The sequence below is a fragment of the Canis lupus genome, chromosome 4 (assembly GCF_048164855.1).
Source record: "Canis lupus baileyi chromosome 4, mCanLup2.hap1, whole genome shotgun sequence".
Lineage (NCBI taxonomy): Eukaryota > Metazoa > Chordata > Mammalia > Carnivora > Canidae > Canis > Canis lupus.
Genome location: NC_132841.1, coordinates 44,002,024 through 44,021,242, shown reverse-complemented (window position 1 = coordinate 44,021,242; position 19,219 = coordinate 44,002,024). Strand labels below are relative to the sequence as shown.

Below are 19,219 nucleotides of genomic sequence, written 5' to 3'. Positions count from 1 at the left end.
GAGTCTCACTGAGCCACCTAAGGGGATGTCAGATTCTTTTGGCTGGAATTCCTTCCGCTCAGTATGGCAACACTGTCTCCTGCTGATCAGATGCCTGGCAGCTCTGTATGTCTTTGAGAAGATGGGACTAAAGATAAATTAGTAATTAACAAATGCAGTCCATTTGTCACAACAACTCCTCCCAACCCTGGAGTCTGAAGGGAAATAATAATTATGAAAAGTGTCACCAAAAATAAACTCTCTTCAACAAACGGTTCTGGAAAACCATTGGATATCCATATAGGAAAAAATAATCTCTGAGCACCATGTACAAAAAGTAATCTTAAATGGATCATACAGTGAAACATAAATGGTAAAACTATAAGCCTACTAAAAGAAAACATAGGAGAAATTCTTTGCAACTTTGGGGTAGGCAGAGATTTCTTAGGTAAGACAAAACAGCACAAACCATAAAAGAAAAAAATGATAGATTGGACTTTATCACAATCAAAAGCTTCTGTTCTTTGGAAGACACTATTTAGAAAATGAAAAGACAAGCCACAGACTTGGAGCAAATATGTGCAAAGGATTCATATCCAGAAGATGTCATGAAATCTGACATCTCAATAATAAAATGACAACCCAGTTTTTAAACAGGCTAAATAGTCTAACAGACACTTTGCAAAAAAAAAATATATCAATGGTCAGTAAATGCAGGAAAGTGCAAATTAAAACCACAATGAGATGCAAATATGCCCCCAGCAGGATGACCAAATTTGAAAGTCTGATAGTACCAAGTATAGATGAGGAACTGGAATTCACATATTACTGGTGGAAATGTCAAATGGCACAACCACCTTGAAAAACGTTTGTTTTTCTTTTTTTTTTTTTTTAAGATTTTATTTAGTTATTTGAGAGAGAGCAAGCAAGCAAGAGAGAGAACATGAACCAGGGAGTAGAGGGAAGAGAGACACAGGAAGAGGGAGGTTCCTCTAGAACCTAGCAGGTTCTCCACTGAGTGAAGAGCAGATGCTTAACCAGTTGAGCCCCCTAGGTGCTCCAGTTTGTCAGTTTCTTAAAAGGATGAAACCATACTTACCATAGGACCCTGCTTTGCTCCTAGGTGTATATCTGTTATGGTCTGAATTGTACTCCCCCACTCACCCAAATTTATATACTGAAGCTGTGACCCTCATAAACAGAATGTGACTGTAGAGATAGGCCCTTTAAAGAGATGAGTAAGGGATCCCTGGGTGGCGCAGCGGTTTGGCACCTGCCTTTGGCCCAGGGCGCGATCCTGGAGACCCGGGATCGAATCCCACGTCGGGCTCCCGGTGCATGGAGCCTGCTTCTCCCTCTGCCTCTCTCTCTCTCTCTCTCTCTGTGACTATCATAAATAAATAAAAATTTAAAAAAAAATAATAAAGAGATGAGTAAGTTAACATGAGGCCATAAAAATTTGGGTGAATCCTAATCTGATATGACTGGTATCTCTGTAAAAGGAAGGATGTGCACACAGAGGGAAGACCTTTTGAGGGCACAGCAAAAAGGTGGGCACATGCAAGCCACAGAAAGGCCTCAGAGGAAACCAAATCTGCCCACATCGTGATCTTGGATGTTTAACCTCTAGAACCATGAGAAGGACATTTCTGTCTGTTAAGCCACCCCGTCCATGGTATTGTGTGCTACAGCAGCCCCAGCAGACTAACACAATATCCAAGAGAAGTGAAAACCTGTATCTACATAGATTTATAGGTGAATGGCTATAAGAAGCTTTATTCATAAGTGCTAAGAAATGGAAGCCATTCAAATGTTCATCACCAGGGGTGCCTGGGTGGCTTAGTCAGTTAAGCGCCTGCCTTCAGCTCAGGTCATGATCCCAGAGTCCTGGGATTGAGCCCCGCATCAGGCTCCCTGCTCAGCGTGGAGTCTGATTCTCCCTCTCCTCTGCCTTTCCCCCTACTTGTGCTCTCTCATTGTCTTTGTCAAATAAATAAAATCTGTAAAAAAAAAAAAAAAAAAGGTACATCACCAGATAGATGAATAACTATATGAATTGTGATATACCCAATCCGTTGGGAATGCCACTCAGCAATTAAAAGGGTCGATACAGGGATCCCTGGGTGGCGCAGCGATTTGGCGCCTGCCTTTGGCCCAGGGCGCGATCCTGGAGACCCGGGATCGAATCCCACTTCGGGCTCCCAGTGCATGGAGCCTGCTTCTCCCTCTGCCTGTGTCTCTGACTCTCTCTCTCTCTGTGTGTGACTATCATAAATAAATAAAAATTAAAAAAAAAAATAAAAAAATAAAAGGGTCGATACAGACACCAACATAGTTGAATCTTAAAAACTTTAGACGAGAGAATGAAGCCAGAGACAAAAGAGCACATACTGTCTGATTCCATGTATATGAAATGCTAGAAAACTCAGATTCAATCTGTAGTGATTGATCAGTGGTAGGCTGAGGGTAAGGAAAGGTTAAATAGGCAAAGGTACAAGAAACCTTCGGGGATAATGGAATGTTCTGTACCTCAAGTGTAGTAGTTACACGGAGGAGTATATTGGTTGGGAATACGTTGGTGGAAACTCATGAAACTATACAATGAAAATGCATTGTGTTGTATGTCAGTTATACCTCACTTTTGTTTGTTTAAATGTGTCCTCAGTGGTGAAGAGGCTTGGAAGCCCTGCCCTGGGTACATTTAAAAGCAAGTGAGTGGATCAGAGTGGTCTCTGGGCAGGTAACCAAAGCTCTTTGTCATCACAGGAGGTACGAGGAGACCAGCGAGAATGAAGTGGCAGTGGAGGAGGAGGAGGAGGAGGAAGGAGAGGAGGATGTCTTCGCTGAGAAAGCCTCACCTGATAGGGACGAGTGCCCAGCGTTAAAGGTAGGCACCTCCAGGGAGACCGGAAGAGCCATCTTGAGGAAGTAGCCCTCGGTGCCTGAGTCCAGGCATTCCACAAAGGCTCCTCTAGCATCAGGGGACAGGTCCTTGGAATAGGGTGACCTGCAGAAGGTTCTATAGAAGTGTCCCTGCCTGTAGTTCAGGTCATCTTAGTGACAGTAAACAAGGAGAGGCTGGCTCTCCCCTCTTCTGTCCTGCCCTCTGCAGCTCCCCTGTTTCTCTAGACCTCAAGCTTTGTAGCCAGATGGGTCTGGGTTCAGATGCTGGCTCTGCCACTCCCTCGCTGTATAGTCTTAGGCAAGTGACTTCATCCCTCTCCAGCCTTCATTTCCTCATCTCTAAAATGGATACAATAATGCCAACCTTGTAGGCAGGTTCTAAGGTTTCAGAGGAATGTATTTCTTTGTTTGGATCTGCCCAAAGTACAATAGCAAAAAGGAGTCCAGTCAAGTTCCCCTCACCACCTCCTTCCCTGCTGCACTAGGGTTACACACTATAACCAGACTCACTCTCCATAGAGATCTCTCTTTTTTGCACTGGCAGGAAATAGAGCACCCCATTGTATGCGAGCAGGGCAGCCAGGGGTGGAGCTGCAGGTTGTGCACTGCACAAAGGTACCTGGCCAAGAGGGGCTAGAGAAGAACCGAGGGCCACCTTCCAACTGCTCCACACCAAAAGGAAAGTCTTTTTGCAGTCTCTCCAGCCTAAAGGGGCACCTTTTGCAAAATTACACAAAGGCACTGTGTAGGCTAACAGGGCCTGCATTTAGGCATTCTTGTTTGTTTGTCTGTTGCTGGTGATGACTATAAAAAGACAGTATGAAAACTTGAAAAGGGCTGAGATTTGCTGATTGCCTCCATAATTCCAGAAAAGCATCTGCAGTTCTTAGCTGCAGTGCTAGAGGCCTTGGGTGTGGCTTTGTTAAAATGCACAGACATCTTAAGGGTATGAAGTCCAGGACATCCATCCATATACTGTTCAGTGAGCTTGTTTGGGGGCTGAATATGCTCCAACCCACACAGAAGAATAGGGGCCAGCATGTGGGGCCTTGGGCGCTGTCCTGGCTGGCAGGGCCAGGGCCTAAGAAACCCCCAGCTGTATCTGTGGGTCAAAGGCCAGATGATGGGAGTGGGGAGCAGCTGGAGACTGTGCCCCATGAGTCTTGGTGGCCTCAGAGCTCTGACTTCTTCTTCAGGTGGACAAAGAGACCAACACAGAGACCCCGGCCCCATCTCCCACAGTGGTGCGGCCCAAGGACCGACGGGTAGGCACACCATCCCCAGGGCCCTTTCTTCGAGGGAGCACCATCATCCGCTCTAAGACTTTCTCCCCAGGACCCCAAAGCCAGTATGTGTGCCGGGTAAGCAAATGCATGGTACTGCCCTCTTCCCAGAACACCTGCCTCCTGAGTAGTAGTGAGAGCCTGCAGGCTCACAGGGTTCTGGGTGCAAATTCTGATTACTCTTACTTTGTCTGCTATCCTCAGATGAGTTAACGTGTCACTGCATGTGGAGTTAGTACACCACAAAGGATCATTTTAGGGATTAAATTAGGAAAGCTTGGTAACCAGTACCAGGCCAATGTTTTTGTTTTGTTTTTTTTAATTCCAACCAACTCTCCTCTCCTTCTTATTCATACTCTTCCCTTCCCTTCTACACAACCACTTGGCTGAGATCAGATGGACCCCTCACTGTCCCTGAGCAGGCATTTCTTCCCCACTTCCAGGGTGATCCTGGTGTACAGCCTGAGGTTGCAAAAAAACAACATACCTGTACTATTATGCCACAGGTTGGCTGGTTGGTTTTAATTGAACCTGCTGGTAACATTGAAAACCTAGGGAAGGCAATTAAAAATAAAATAAAAATGAAGAGATTTCATGTAAAATTCTAGTTTCTCTTGAAAAAGAGAAACTGCCTGCCATCATGGGCTACACATTCTCTCATGGCAGCAATTATCTGGAGCTAAGCAATGGCAACAGCCACCCATAGATGATTGGCGAGAAGGGGCTTTCAAGTTCACCCTGGCCACCTGGCCCTCTTGAGCTATTTTGGTTGCTGGCCTTCTCTAATAGGCTGCCCTGGAGTTTAGAAGTCCTATGGTAGGCTTTTGCTCCCTCATGCCGTTCCCTGAGTATCCATCTCATTAGTCTACCCCTTCCTAGGCCAGCCTCCTTCTTTCATTCTACTATAAATGGCGGGTCTGAGCACTTAACCACATCTGAGGGGTTCCCAACCTTCCTCAGACATGGCACAGGTATGACACATGCACACCTCACCTGAGTCCTGGGCTCAGGTGATGTGTCAACATCCTGCCTGACCCTCTGCCATAGAGAACCAGCAAACATTAGCTAGAAGCATAGACAGAACCTTCCTTGTCTAATATTCCAAGAAGTCATCATAGAAGGAGAAGCCCAGGCAACCCGGCCTATGTCATCAACCTGCCATCTATTATAATTTGGGAGGGAGAGGGGATTTTCAGGGCCATTTTCAATATCTGATATTCAGTATCCAAGACAAAGATTATAAGATTGAGTAAAGAAGCTAATTTTTTCATGATATGGCAGTGTCACTAATTTACTAGCTACTTACCCATTATTCCCTCACAAAAACATTCCCCTGGTCCCTCCCAGAAATAACATAAACCCTTCCCTTCTGTGTCAAGCCTCTAGCTAATCATTTGAGCTTGTAAGCATTTGCATGTTGGCTGCATATCTTGGGAAAAGTACAGAGTTTCCTAAAGTCACTGAATGTAATTTTGATGTTAGGGAATTCCTGAATCACAGGTGAATAATCCTGCAATTAAGCCAGCTCACAGGTGAAGAAGAGAAAAATCCAACTCATGTTGCAAATGTGAATAATTTGAAGGATTTAGAAAAGTCTTTAGGCTAATGGTTGAAGCCCTCTGGTCTGAGCAAAATTACCATTTTTATGACTGTGCAGTGGAATTCAAACACAAACTAAAGAATATCACTTGTCAGAAAAATCACACAAAAAGAAATTAGTGTTTGATTCATTCTTTTTCATCAGAATTAGACTGCAGTTGTAATTTTGTCAAATGGAAGACAAAAGATATAACTTTGGTAAAGCATTTCCCCTTCCCAACTAAAGACTCAAAGTTTTTTCCCCTTTACTTACTATGAAATTCTGATCCGCTGTTTAGGTGTACTCACTTTAAGTGGCCCTTTCGCAGGATTGGCATCTTTGAATAACCAGGAGCTCTGATCCTATTCATTAAGCGTCTGTAACACACCTAGCACTATAGGGGGCCCTTCCCATATTCTGTTATCTGGACCAGTTTCCAACCCCGCAAGGCTGCAAAGGAAGAAATCCCCATCACATGCAACAGGCAGAAAGGGCCTTTCTTATAACAAAGCCAAAGTGACATAAAGTGCAGAAGCAGTTACCATTCATCCTTATGGAAAATTTTTTAGCATTCCCAGACCTAAAACATAACCTCTCATGGTTTTCTGATGCCTTAGGACACATTTCACTAAAAGATGTGCAGCATAAACCAGGATAAAGCACAGATGTTCATAGACACAATTCAAAACTATGGGAGCTTGGTGCTGAGATGCTCAGCATAGTTCTGAGGAAGGAGCTTGGTGGGGCCCCGTCACCGCTGCCTCCGTAAGGGCTCACTGCAAAGCGAACACCGCGTGTTGTTTTAGCTTTTGTGTTTTTCATAAAAGTGAAAATCCTCTTCACATTTCTTTCAGCCAGCAAAAACAGATACTAACATAGGTCTTTTGTCAAAGCAAACTAATGTAACATGAACTTTCAAAAAAGTAGGGGTATCTGCATTTTTCCTTTCTTGCTTTCTGACCGTCCCACTTCAGCTCAAGGTTATCTCTTTCTTGTAAAATCTTTCTGAAGGCTGCAAGAAGAGGCCAGTGGTACAATACCCTTAATATTATCCTGTCATTTCCCATAAAACTCTGTCAGCATGCTGTCTGGTAACAATGTAGCCTTCCATTTTGAACCCACAAAATGAGTATTGACAAATTCTGTACAGGAAATTTTGGGGTCTGTGCCCCACCCCTCCAGCACACAGCCAGCTCCCTGTTTTCCAGTCTGGGACTTGGGGCGCTCCACTTCCTGTCATCAAGTCCTATGCCAGTCAGGTTCTTAACAGAAGCAACAGAAACAGATTGTGAGCAATATATGCAGGAAAGAGTTTTTTGAAAAGAAACTAAGTAGCTCACATATTCATTGGAAGACTTGGAAGACTGTAGAACCAGCCTTGGAATCAGATGGGAAGAGACCAGAACACAGCCAGAATCGTCCCACAAAATCAGTCAGGTGAGGATAATACCAGTGCTGCTGCCAAACTGGGCCCAGCTGGTCCCACTGCTGCCACTGGGGTTCAACATTGATACCTCCCCAGAGGCTCCTGCCCCTGCAGTAGGCCAGAGCAGCTCTGCTTGCTTCTGCTGTCACCACTCCTTATCTGCCTGAGATGCTAAGAGACATGGCATGCTCATGGAGCAAAAGCACCTGGGCTGGTTAAATCTGAGAGGCCCAGTAACAGAGCATTGGGTCCAGCTGACCAGGTTGTGATTCAAAAGCCTGGGGCAGTTGCATCCACTGGACAGAGCCTAGTCCTGTGCCTGCTTGTAGCCACAAACGAGGCTGGGAAAGGTAGACTCCGGCACTTCTAGTTTCCTTAATGGAAGGTGGGCTTTGTCTCCCACTGTGAGGTCTAAGCTGGGGATTTCGGCACTCACGGGATGAAGTTTCAGATGCTCATCAGCAACTTTTCCCCACAAAAAAAAAAAAAAAAAAAAAAGCCTATGTTTTCTGTATCATCTAATCTCAGAAACAACCCTGCAAGACAAAGTGTGTTTACCCCATTTCATAGATGTGGAAATTGAGTCTCAGAAAGTCAGAACACTTGGCTGTAGGTCACACAGTTTATTAGGTGCAAAACCAGGAGTCTGACTCCAGAGCCCACAGCCTTTCTATCACTCGGAGCCACCGCCTGAAGGGCTCCCTTTGCCTTCCCCAGGCTACTTAAAACTTGTCTATTCTGCTGGCCTGATGCCACCCTTCTCCATACCAAGTGTCCTCTGCTGGCCGTCTCCCTTCCTTGACAGGCTTCAGCACAGCCTGTGTCATCTGGTTAGTTTCCCATGATTGGGTCCCGCCCTGAACTTGAAGTCTGAGAGCATAGGAACAATGTATGACCCTCCCTCCAGCTCTCCACACTGCCTGGGTATTTGACACCTACATAGTCAGCAGCAACGCTGTCACATGTGTTGGTCAGCTCACCCTTACCTGATGGACACAGTCCTTCCAAAATTCTCCTTCCCGAGCTACCTGCCTGGGACAGTCGGTCCTTTTACCTCTTTGTTCCTGGTTTCCCTAGCTGTTAGGTGGAAGTAATAACAGAGCAACAATATTCTCTCCCCTGCTGGAGATTAAATGCAGCAAAACATCACTACATTAGGAAAAGTTAAGTTTAAAGATCTAATGTGGCTATTATCCCTCTTCTCTAACATCATTGTTGACTCCTGAACAACTACAGCTTAAGGATCAGGTGCCTTGATGAGTATTTCCAGTCAGTGGGACATATAGTCTGCTCCTTTGGATTGGAACAATGTGGTATAAAGCCCCCTCCCGGGATGCTATCCAGCCAGTGAGTTTGTATGAGTCCACCCCCATCAAGATGTTCCACCCCCCACTACGTACACATCAGCTCCATCTCTGAGCCCTCTGTGCACCCCCAGGGGGCCAGAAAAGGATGCCCAAACATAGACTGACCAGACCTTAAACTCTTGTCCAGATGCTTATCAGCCTTGTGGTTTATAAAAGCTTAATCTCCCTGGGCCTCCATTCCCTCCATTAGGACTGTTGGAGGATTAAATGTAACTGTCCTTAAGGCACATAGCACACACATCGTTATCATTGTTTCTGTTACTCTCGTCCTGGTTCCGATGAGGACTCTGCCTCCTGCAGTAGCTTTTGTCACTTACGTCCCTGGGGTTGCCGTGTCCATCAACCTTATGGAACTATTGATAGCATTATTACTAATAATTATCAATAACCGCAAAAGTCACAGTACAGACAGCTTCTCAAGAGACACCTGAGAAGTGCGCAGACCACTGCCAGAGCGAGCAGGCTCTGTTGCCTCAGCCTGAGATTCTGAGGAAGGGATTGCTAATAGAGCCTCTCTGCTCATCTTATACATTGCATACATGTGTATCTTGACAGTGGCTTCATTTGAGCTATGAAAGCAGGCTTCTGTGGGTGACAGGGAAGGGCCAGTGCAAACAGGACTTGTGGTGGTAGGTCAGGAGGGCATTAGAGCCTGGAACCACACTATCTGCGGTCAGCCCCACTGTGCTGCTGACCACATGGAAACCCCACCACCCTTCTGGCCCCAGGGTGCCTTCCAGATGTACCCTAGTCCCAAGTAACTTCCCAGGACTTTTCTTCTGCAGCTGAACCGAAGTGACAGTGACAGTTCCACGCTGTCCAAGAAGCCACCTTTTGTTCGAAACTCCCTGGAGCGGCGCAGTGTCCGGATGAAGCGGGTAAGACAGTCACCTCAAAGCTATTCAGATGTCTGCTTCATCATCATTTCCCCAAGCATATCCCCCAGTGTCTGACCATTTTTTCTCAGCCACTGGTTTGAAGAAAGTTGCTTTGGCAAGCATGATGGTGTTTATGAACTGTAAGGCCTATGTAGGCACTGGGAAAGGTGCCAAAGGGTAAATGTAACATGATGATGATGAGTCGATCAGACCTGAAATTAAAGTCACTAAGGACTAACCAACTCAAGGTGTCACGGTCACTGATGGAAGCCTGCCTCTCATGCAACTCTGCTCAGCATGTCATCCCGCTGACTGAGCAAAGGTTCTGACAGCCCTCCCTGCTGGCAGAGAGGACCAGGTACCTCCAAGCTGTGACCAGAAATAGGGAGGTGCAAATGGGCTTCTCTCAGTCCAGCTGGAAAAGCACTGGGAAGAGACCACCAGCTGCCTTTGCAGAGAAATCTCACCTTGCCTTATGGAGACTTGGCTCAGAGACCAGGGCAGGACAGTGTCAGGCAAAGGACTGACTCCTGGTCTGCACTTTGGTACAAGTCAGAGCTGCAGGAGATGCAAAAGGGCCCTTCCCACTCTGGGCTTTCAGCATAGACAGACTTTACAGCAGTTCTGGTGAGTTTGCTGTGGGTGACAGGGAAAGGCCAGTGCAAACAGGACTTGCGGTGGTAGGTCAGGAGGGCGTTAGAGCCTGGAGCCACACTATCTGCTGTCAGCCCCACTGTGCTGCTGACCACATGGAAACCCCACCATCCTTCTGGCCCCAGGATGCCTTCCAGATGTACCCTAGTCCCAAGTAACTTCCCAGGACTTTTCTCCTGCAGCTGAACCGAAGTGACAGTGACAGTTCTACGCTGTCCAAGAAGCCACCAGGCAAAGGACTGACTGAATGTCAGGAAGAAACAGGCATTAGAATGTCAGAAAGACCTGTAGAGAGAACAAAACAAAAAGAGTGGGCAGGGAGGCAGTGCCAACAGCCCCAAGCAGGGGAAGGCTCCTCCATACTTCCTACAGACCTGCTGCTATCAGGACGAGGTCCTTTGTCTGTCTCCACTGTGCCCCCCCACCCCCACCTACAAGTCTCCATACCTAGAGAGCCACAGGGAAGGGCAAGAGTGTTGGCTGCAGGGGAATACAGCCATGGCCTCAGGTGACAGGGATGGCCAACTGCCTGCCTGGGGTCCCCTCCTACACCTTTATCTACTGTAGCTGGTGCTGCAGAGTCCCTGGAGCACCAAGTCTTCTGGGGGCGGGGAGGCTTACTGATGATGCACATTTCCCAGGCCACACTCCCAGGCACTGGGGTGGGGTCCTGGAAACCGCATTTTAGTAAGCTCCCTGGAGAATTCTAGAGCTGGTGTTCCAGGATCCACTCCTGGAGAAATGCCCCTGGAAGCTCCTGCTTGCTCCCCCTGCATTGCTTTCCCTGCATTGCTGACAGCTCCCTATCAAGACAGGCCTACACAGTTCCCCCTTCTTCACCTCTTCTTCCCCTTACCCAAGAGGAAAACCTACTGAGAGAGCCTTTGATTGATAGATCTGAGCCCACATTTCCTTCAGGTGCTGTGATCTGAGACATGGGAGAGTCCTGAGGCTGGGCCAGAGCCCTTGGGCACTACAGTCCTACTCAGTGCCTGAACTTTGTCTCTGTCTCTCTGCTTCAGCCTGTCCAGGCAAGTTTCCGGGACTGGGCATCATCAGTCAGAACAAAACAAAAGAACCTTCGTTTGTTACTCTGAGAACTTGAGTCACACAGATCACTCAGCTGGATTTCCTGACCCTGCTCATTTATGAGCACAGGCTAGACAGTGGTCTCCCCCTAGCAGTTCTGCACTGAGCTGCTTCATCGCCCCAGAAGTATGCTTGCCAGCCTTACCTGAGGGCAGCTCTCATAGTAATGTTTTATGTATCATTTCTCAACTCTGTCAGCCGTCATGTTTGTTTTCTGTTGCTGCAATAATAAATCACAGCAAACGTAACAGCTTAAAATAATACAAATTCATTACCTTATAGTTTGCACTGGTCAGGAGTTCAGGCACAGGTTAGCTGAATCCTCTGCTCAGGGTCTCACCAGGGTCACATCCAGGTGTTGACTGCATCCTCACCTGAAAGTTTGAGTAGGGAAAGATTCACTTCCAGGCTCCCTTGGGACATTGGCAGCATCCCTTGTCTTGTGTTTTCTTGCTAGCTGCAGGCCTGGAGGTCAGGGTCTGCTCACAGCACCCAGAGGTCGTTCTCAGGTCCTTGCCATGTGGCCCTTTCCACAATATATTGTTAGTTTGAGGCCAGCAGGAGATCTGTTTCCAAGGATGGCCCAGTTCACCTTTGTGGGGCTCACTGGATTGGGGTCAGGCCCACCTAGGAATATCTCCCCTTTGAGTAACTCAGAGTCAACGGATCAGTTACTTAATCATGAGAGTGCTATCCCATGGTATTCAAAGCACCTCCCCCACCCCCAAAAAAAAAAACACTGAAGAGGAGGGCATTCCACAGGCATGTATATCAATGTGTATTAGGGGTGGGAAACTTGGGCCCAACTTAGAATTCTGTCTCCCTCAGTTATGTAGTTATTTTGTAATCATTACTATTTCTTGATAGGAGAAGGAAAGTAAGTGGTTGCATTACTCAGGATCTTTTATATAAAGATAACTGAAGAATGCATATATAGCTTGAAAGTGCAAGAGGGAATTTACTGGTTCATTTAATGGAAAACCCCAGGATTTTGGACTACCTTCAGGCATGAATTGATCCTTCATCGAGATAATTCATCAAGCCTCAGTCCTCCTCTCATGGCACTGTCCCGCCAGATAGCTTAATTCTTAAAAAGGGTCACCACATATAGTGGGAAAGATGGCCATGATGATGGGAAAGATGGCCATGATGAGTTCCAAGTCTATATCTTGCTGATCTCACAACCTCTGGGTAAAGACTCTTTTTTCCAAGGTGCTCAGCAAAAGTGCCAAAGTTGAAGGTTATTGGCTGGGCTTAGACAACATACTCACCCCTGAAGTGGTCACTGAGGTTCTGACTGTCCAGGTTCAGGTCACATCCCTGTCCCTGAAATCCCATGTGAACCACCTTGTGGGTTGAGCATGCAGGAGGAGTGGATCCCCAAGGGAAGCTACGGGCTCTGTTTACCATCAGACCAGGGAAGCGGACGCTGGACATGCAGAAACAACAGATGTCCATGACGTCTCCTTTCCGGGGGGCACAGACCTGCACTGAGGAAACAACTTCAGGATAATGACAAGAACCCGTTAACCGAGTGTAAATGTTGAGGTCACTGAGAGCAGGGAAACGGGGCAGTGTGGGGAGTGAGTGAGGGGGTTCTGGAGCCAACTGCCAGGGTGGAATCTCAGACTTACCACCCAGCACCCTGCCTGGGGCATAAAAATGCTCAATGAACAGAAGCTGAAGACATGGGAGAAATCGGGATAGGCCCTGGGGGTGGGCGAGCCCCGTTTTTGAAGTAGAAGCCTGCCGATGAACAAAGGAGGGTATCTGAGGTTCAGGGGGGCGGGTTGTTGGGGCTCACGGAACCCAGCCCTCTAATAATCAGCCAAAGCTGTCCCTCCCCCCGCAGCCTTCGTCGGTCAAATCCCTGCGCGCCGAGCGCCTGATCCGCACGTCGCTGGACCTCGAGCTGGACCTGCAGGCGACCAGGACCTGGCACAGCCAGCTGACTCAGGAGATCTCGGTGCTGAAGGAGCTCAAGGAGCAGCTTGAACAAGCCAAGAGCCACGGCGAGAAGGAGTTGCCGCAGTGGTTGCGTGAGGATGAGCGCTTCCGCCTGCTGCTGAGGATGCTGGAGAAGCGGGTGAGAGCCACGCAAGAGGCAAGGGAGGCGGCTTGCTCTGCCCTGAGGGACTGCCCAGTGCTGCAGGGGAGGGAGGCCAGAGCTTTGAAGAGGTGCTACAGTCCTGTGACCCACTAACAGTGTTCCCAGGGCCCCTCACTCCCATCATCAAGACGATCCAGGAATCCCTTTGCCCGGTAAACTTTATTAACTCTCGACCTGGCTGCCGGGCCCTTCTGCATTTCCATATTTATGTGTGCAAGGCCTTATCATTCACACTTTTATTCATCAAACATTGGGTACCAAATCTGCACTTGGGCACACACTTGAATAGAGTAGATACAGAACACTGACCTGCCCCAGTGTCGGCCCATGTGATCCCACAGCGTAGCTCTCTCTAAAGATACAAGTTCGTACATGGAGGAAGTCCCTCATGTTGGAGGTCTCCCAAAGGCGACTGCTCTGGGCCACCACCTAGAAGGGAGGAGGGCAGTCCTCCTCAGCAGCACAGGAGGACTCTCTGGGTCAGGGTGCTCCAAAGCAGGAGCAGCTTCAGATATTTCATGGCTCTGGGCTTTATCTCGTCTGTGGCTAGCAGATAGTGGGCACAACTTCATGGGGTATGCAAAGCTGGCAGTTTCTAAATGGATAAAAAAAAAGTCTGCTTGTTTGAACCACATTTAAAGCAATTGGATGCCTTAAAAATTTGCCTTTGGCACCAGTGAGCTGACAGGTCCCAGCCTGTCATGAAGACGTAACAACACAGGGTCAATACACAGAAGCCATCTTCAACTCATTTATACAATATCTGCCACTCCTGGACTGTCACCCATGCAGGAATGACCTTTGCTGGTTTCCTCTGCGTACAGCCAGACAATGCACCTTGCAGAGGGTACCGGCCTCGGTTATTTTTTTGGGAGAGCCGTTAGCCGAAGCCCCAGCTCTCAGTGCGAGTGATAATGCCTGAGAGTAGGAAAGTGGTGGTGGGCTTCTAGGGTCTGGACTAGCTGAGGGGCTTCAAATTGACTCTGGTAATTCAAGAGTTCCTGCAATGTTTATTTCTTTCTAATTCGATATTTATACTCTGTATACTTATAATAGGTAATGCCTTTAAAGAAAAAAAAAGGGGGGGTGCCTTGGTAACTCAGTTGGTTAAGCATCTGCCTTCATCTCAGGTCATAATCCCAGGATCCTGGGATCGAGTCCCACATCGGGCTCCTTGCTCATCAAGGAGCCTGCTTCTCCTTCTATCTGCTGCTCCCCTTGCTTGTGTGCTCACTCGCTCTCACTCTCTGACAAAATCTTTTAAAAAGAAGGGAAGGGAAGGGAAGGGAAGGGAAGGGAAGGGAAGGGAAGGGAAGGGAAGGGAAGGGAAGGGAAGGGAAGGGAAGGGAAGGGAAGGGAAGGGAAGGGAGAAAGAAAGAAAGAAAGAAAGAAAGAAAGAAAGAAAGAAAGAAAGAAAGAAAGAAAGAAAGAAAGAAAGAAAGAAAAAGAAAAAAAGAAAAAGGGAAGGGAAAGGAGAAAGAAAGAAAAAGAAAGAAAGAAAAGAAAGAAAGAAAGAAAGAAAGAAAGAAAGAAAAGAAAAGAAAAGAAAAAAAAGAAAAAACCTGACCTCTCAAATAGCAAAAGAATAGTACATCGTGACTGTCTGATAATGGCCTACTAAATAACCACTTAAATGATGGCTTCATTGGGGCACCTGGGTGGCTCAGTCGGTTAAGCGGCTGATTCTTGATTTCAGCTTGGGTTGTGATCTCAGGGGCCTGGAATTGAGCCCCACATCAGGCTCCATGCTCAATGGGGATTCAGCTTGGGGGTTCTCTCCTCTCCCCACCTCTCTCTCTCTCTCTCTCTCTCTCTCAAATAAATAGGTAAATCTTAAAAAAAAAAAAAAAAAAAAAAAGATGGCTTCACCGACCAAAATTCCATCTTCATGCAATTAAGTTTCAAGTTATGTGATACATGGATATTTTAGGGCTTTTTGTGGTTTGTTCTCAAAAGCGCTTACATAGGTTTGCATTAAGAGGAAGGGATACAGCATATCTAAAGCCCTTGAACACAATTGCATGATTGGAATTGTGTTTCCAACACTTCTTAGTTGTTTGACATCATCAAAGAAATGTCTTAACATGCCTGAGCCTCAGTTTCCTCCTTTATAGTACAGAAGTAATTATAAAATGTACCTTTCTAGGTGGCCCTGGGGCTTAGAAAGGTAGCACACATTTCACTAGGCAGCCCTCATCTCCTTACACATAGGTATTCAGTTCCCTGGCCCCAAAAGCCTGTCCACCCTGACACATGATGGGGTCACATCTTCTCACCATTCTAAACAGAGGACCCAGCAGTGGAACGGGAGTGAGCATGCCTGTTCTGTGACCCTCAGACCTTTTGACTACACTAGACTCCTCATGTGTGCTAGAAAGCTGTCCTTAGCTGCCCCTTTCTAGAGGCCCTGAGGACTCCGTAGCACCTCACAGCCCTGCTTGCTTTGCCCTGCAGATGGACCGAGCAGAGCACAAGGGTGAGCTTCAGACAGACAAGATGATGCGGGCAGCCGCCAAGGATGTGCACAGGCTTCGAGGCCAGAGCTGTAAGGAGCCCCCAGAAGTGCAGTCTTTCAGGTAAGCAGTGGGCACCTGGCCAGCCCGCCTTCCCCTTTCACATGCAGCCGACCCAGCCTCAGTCTCACCAGCCCTGGCCCGTGCTCCCTCCGCTAGCAGAGCACCAGCCCTCCTCGGAACAGATGCGTGCCCTCTGCCCAGCCGCCCCGGGCGGTCTGTGAGCGCCGCAGTGCTTTCCCTCAGCTGTCCTTATCAATCCCCGCACAACTCGAGCTAATTTGTTAGATCCTCTTGTTTAACGAATGAGCCACCTGCTCCGGCCTTCCCTCTGAGTGTTTCCATCACCCGTAATTATGGAGGACTGGCTGAATGATAAATAAGCCTGGGGTGCTTGCCGGGCCTCCCTGACTCTGCCTGCTGCCTGCCAGGACCTCAGGGAGGTGCTTTCTTGCCTGGATCCAGGCATGTCATAGGAGGGCCCCAAATGCCCTTTGGCTAGGACCTCCCATTCACAGCATTTAGACTCATGATACCGTCCTAGATAAGGCACTCATGGTTGTGTATGTGCTTTAAAAAAAAAAAGAAAAGAAAAGAAAAGAAAAACTTCCTGGAATAGAAATATTTAAAATATGCTGTCATTTGTGTAACTGTATTGGGACATCTCTTAATTTTTAACCAAAGGGGAGTCTAAAATAAACAAATGAGCCCCACCTGTGGCCCAAGGGCCCTTTTAAACTCAGGCCCTTGATTTGAACTGAAGGTGGCTGGTCCTGCTAATGTCCCTAAACTAGTGGTTCTGAACCAGGGATGATTTGGGCACCGGGGGGACCTTTGGCAATGCCTGGGGACGTTTTTGGTTGTCACAACTGGAAGGAAGAGGGGGTGGGGGGTACTACTGGCACTGAGTAGCTGGAGGTGGGAGATTCTGCTAAACATCCTACAATGTGCAGGACAGCCCCCACCACAAAGAACGGTCCTGCCCATAATATCTATACAGTGAGGTTGAAAACCCTGCTCTGAAGGTCTGGCCTCTCTTGCAGGGAGAAGATGGCATTTTTTACCCAGCCTCGAATGAATATCCCGACCCTCTCTGCCGACGATGTCTAATCGCCAGAAAAGTATTTCCTTTGTTCCACTGACCACGCTGTGAACATAGACTGTGGCTAAAGTTATTTATGTGGTGTTATATGAAGGTACTGAGTCATGAGTCCTCTAGCGCTCTTGTCGGTTTGAAGATGAACAGATTTTTTTTTTTTTAGTTTGGGTTCTATTATTATTAAAAAAATAAAAAATAAAAAAATAAAAACAACAAAAACCAGCATTAAAATGACAAGATTGTATAGTTTGTATATTTAGGAATGTATTTTTGAGAAAGAAAATTTAAATGAACTCAAGCAGTGTTAAGTTGCTGCTCTTCTTAAAATTGTTTAGATTTTTTTCTTTTTTCTTTTTTTTTTTTTGTACAGCTCTACCTTCTAGAGGTTTCACTGCAATAAGAAGTAATGTTTCAGGGACGGTGATCCTAAAAGGACGTCCCCTGCAGGTGTCAACAGCACAGCTGACCTTTCCTACTTAACACATTTTGTATAATATTAAAAAAAAAGGCCTGGAACCATTTGGGGGGTTCTGAGGTACATTTGCGAATCTTGATGAGCTGTGGTGTGTTTTGATGTGGCCGCCTGACGTGGAATGGGCAGCACGGAGCAGGCTGAGCAGCCCAGCCCGTGCTGGCGACAGGCCTGCCCACTCCGGTCCCGGATGCCCAGTGAAGCCACTGAAGTGAGTGAGGGAGGGCTGTGGAGAACTCCTTTCGGTTTTATCTCCATCAATAAAGTGGCCTTTCTGAACGAACTTTCGCTCTCTCTTTTTCTCTCCCACCCCTCACTTCATCTGTGTCTCCCCCATTTTTTACCTGTCCCTTTCTAACCATTTCCTCTCCGCCTGTCTACAGGCCAGGGGCTGGTTTTTCCCTTACAGGCACCACCACTCATTCACTCATTGGATTCAAACCCCTGCTCAGGGGTGCCTGGGTGTCTCAGTGGTTGAGCATCTGTCCTTTAGCTCAGGGTTTTGGGATTGTGTCCCACATCGGGCTCCCTGCGGGGAGCCTGCTTCTCCCTCTGCCTATGTCTCTGCCTCTCTCTGTGTCTCTCATGAATAAATTAAAAAAAAAAAAAAAAGAAAAGAAAAAAACACTGCTCAGCTAGGGCTGTTGCAGATAATGGGAAATCAGCCTTTAACAAACAAGTAGCCAGGTCCCTTCCTCCTTGCTTTTTCTGACACTATCCTGTGCAGCTTTCCTCCCCTCCCCAGACCCTCTGAGCCACCCTTTCTCACCTGGGATGAGCCCAAAGACCTGCTTTTATCCGTGTTCCCACTGGAAGTAATATGCACACCAAAGTTTGAGGGACCTACTAGTATAATGCAAAGGAAGCTCAGACAAAGACAGGGGCAAAATGGTGAGGCCCTGCAGCCTAGGAGAGAGTCACACAGGGCACACTAATATGCATGGCCCTCTCCAGGCCACTGAGGACCATTGCAGGAGGGGGTGATGGAGAGAGTCAAGACCATTTCCCTTGGCTGTGGAGACTCTTCCCCCACTTCCCCTCTATATCTGTTACCTGGCTGTTTCTTCCATAGGAGAAACCTATAGAGGTGTAGAATTTATCCTTATTCCCCCACATGGTTTCCAGGGTTTTTGATAGCTCAGACTCCCTGCAACAATACAGTCCAATTTCTCACCATCAACCCAGGGGCACCCCCTTCCCCAGTACTGCACCCTCTAAACACACCAGACTTCTGTGCACTCTCTCTTCTTCTGTGAAATTCCACCCCATATGTTGAGGGTTGGCTTTGCAATTTCTTCAAATGAGTGTCAGCACTGTCCCTGATCCATCACAGTAGGCCCAAGGACACAAGGATTGTGTCCCTGCTGTCTTGTGACCCCTGGTGCCTGCACCGCTCAGAGCTTTGAGATGTTGTCCTTGCTGGCCCTGCCCTGGTGTTAAGGGCATTGGCTACAGCAATGGAGCAGAGGACCCAAACTGGATAGTCAAGAGTGACCCATCCCATTGGCTGTCACAATTAGAGCGAGGATATGCATGAGACCAGTGCTGGGCCAACCAGTGCCCTTCTTCAGCATTTCTACCTGAAGGTTAGAGACTAAATTTTCCCTTCCCAAAGCTATCTGTAGCCATGGTTCACTTTTCTGGGATCAACCTCGCAGAGAGAAGCAGTTATAAGAAGTGGGGAAATTAGGACTTGACCTGGGGTTTAAATCCTCCATTCTCTCTCTAGCTGTAGTCTGTCTGGTGAACCAGATCAAGAGAGCCAATAAAGGGGCACTGGGTGGCTCAGTCAGTAAAGTGTCTGCCTCCAACTCAGGTTGTGATCTCAAGGTCCTGGGTCGAGCCCCTTGTCTGGCTCCCTGGTCA

General features: G+C 47.5%; 1 protein-coding gene and 1 long non-coding RNA gene across 6 annotated transcripts in view; one reads left to right on the top strand and one right to left on the bottom strand.

Annotated features, from left to right (window-relative positions):
- The window catches only part of WWC1 (WW and C2 domain containing 1), a 151,541-nt gene extending 133,905 nt beyond the window's left edge, over positions 1 to 17,636 (top strand). The window contains exons 18-23 of one of the 5 annotated variants that reach the window (XM_072824226.1): positions 2,746 to 2,866; positions 4,080 to 4,244; positions 9,324 to 9,416; positions 13,012 to 13,263; positions 15,724 to 15,845; positions 16,826 to 17,636. In XM_072824226.1, coding sequence (XP_072680327.1) covers positions 2,746 to 2,866; positions 4,080 to 4,244; positions 9,324 to 9,416; positions 13,012 to 13,263; positions 15,724 to 15,845; positions 16,826 to 16,892 — 820 coding nt within the window. In that variant the 3' untranslated portion in view covers positions 16,893 to 17,636. Of the gene's footprint in view, positions 1 to 2,745; positions 2,867 to 4,079; positions 4,245 to 9,323; positions 9,417 to 12,993; positions 13,264 to 15,723; positions 15,846 to 16,825 lie in introns of all 5 variants that reach the window. The other 4 variants (XM_072824224.1, XM_072824227.1, XM_072824225.1 and 1 more) reach the window with 4 other exon arrangements.
- On the bottom strand, positions 2,837 to 5,244 carry LOC140632331 (uncharacterized). The gene is made up of 2 exons (XR_012029851.1): positions 4,654 to 5,244; positions 2,837 to 3,016 (listed from the first exon to the last, which is right to left on the bottom strand). It is a non-coding gene; the product is annotated as an uncharacterized lncRNA (long non-coding RNA).
- Positions 17,637 to 19,219: the final 1,583 nt, after the last annotated feature.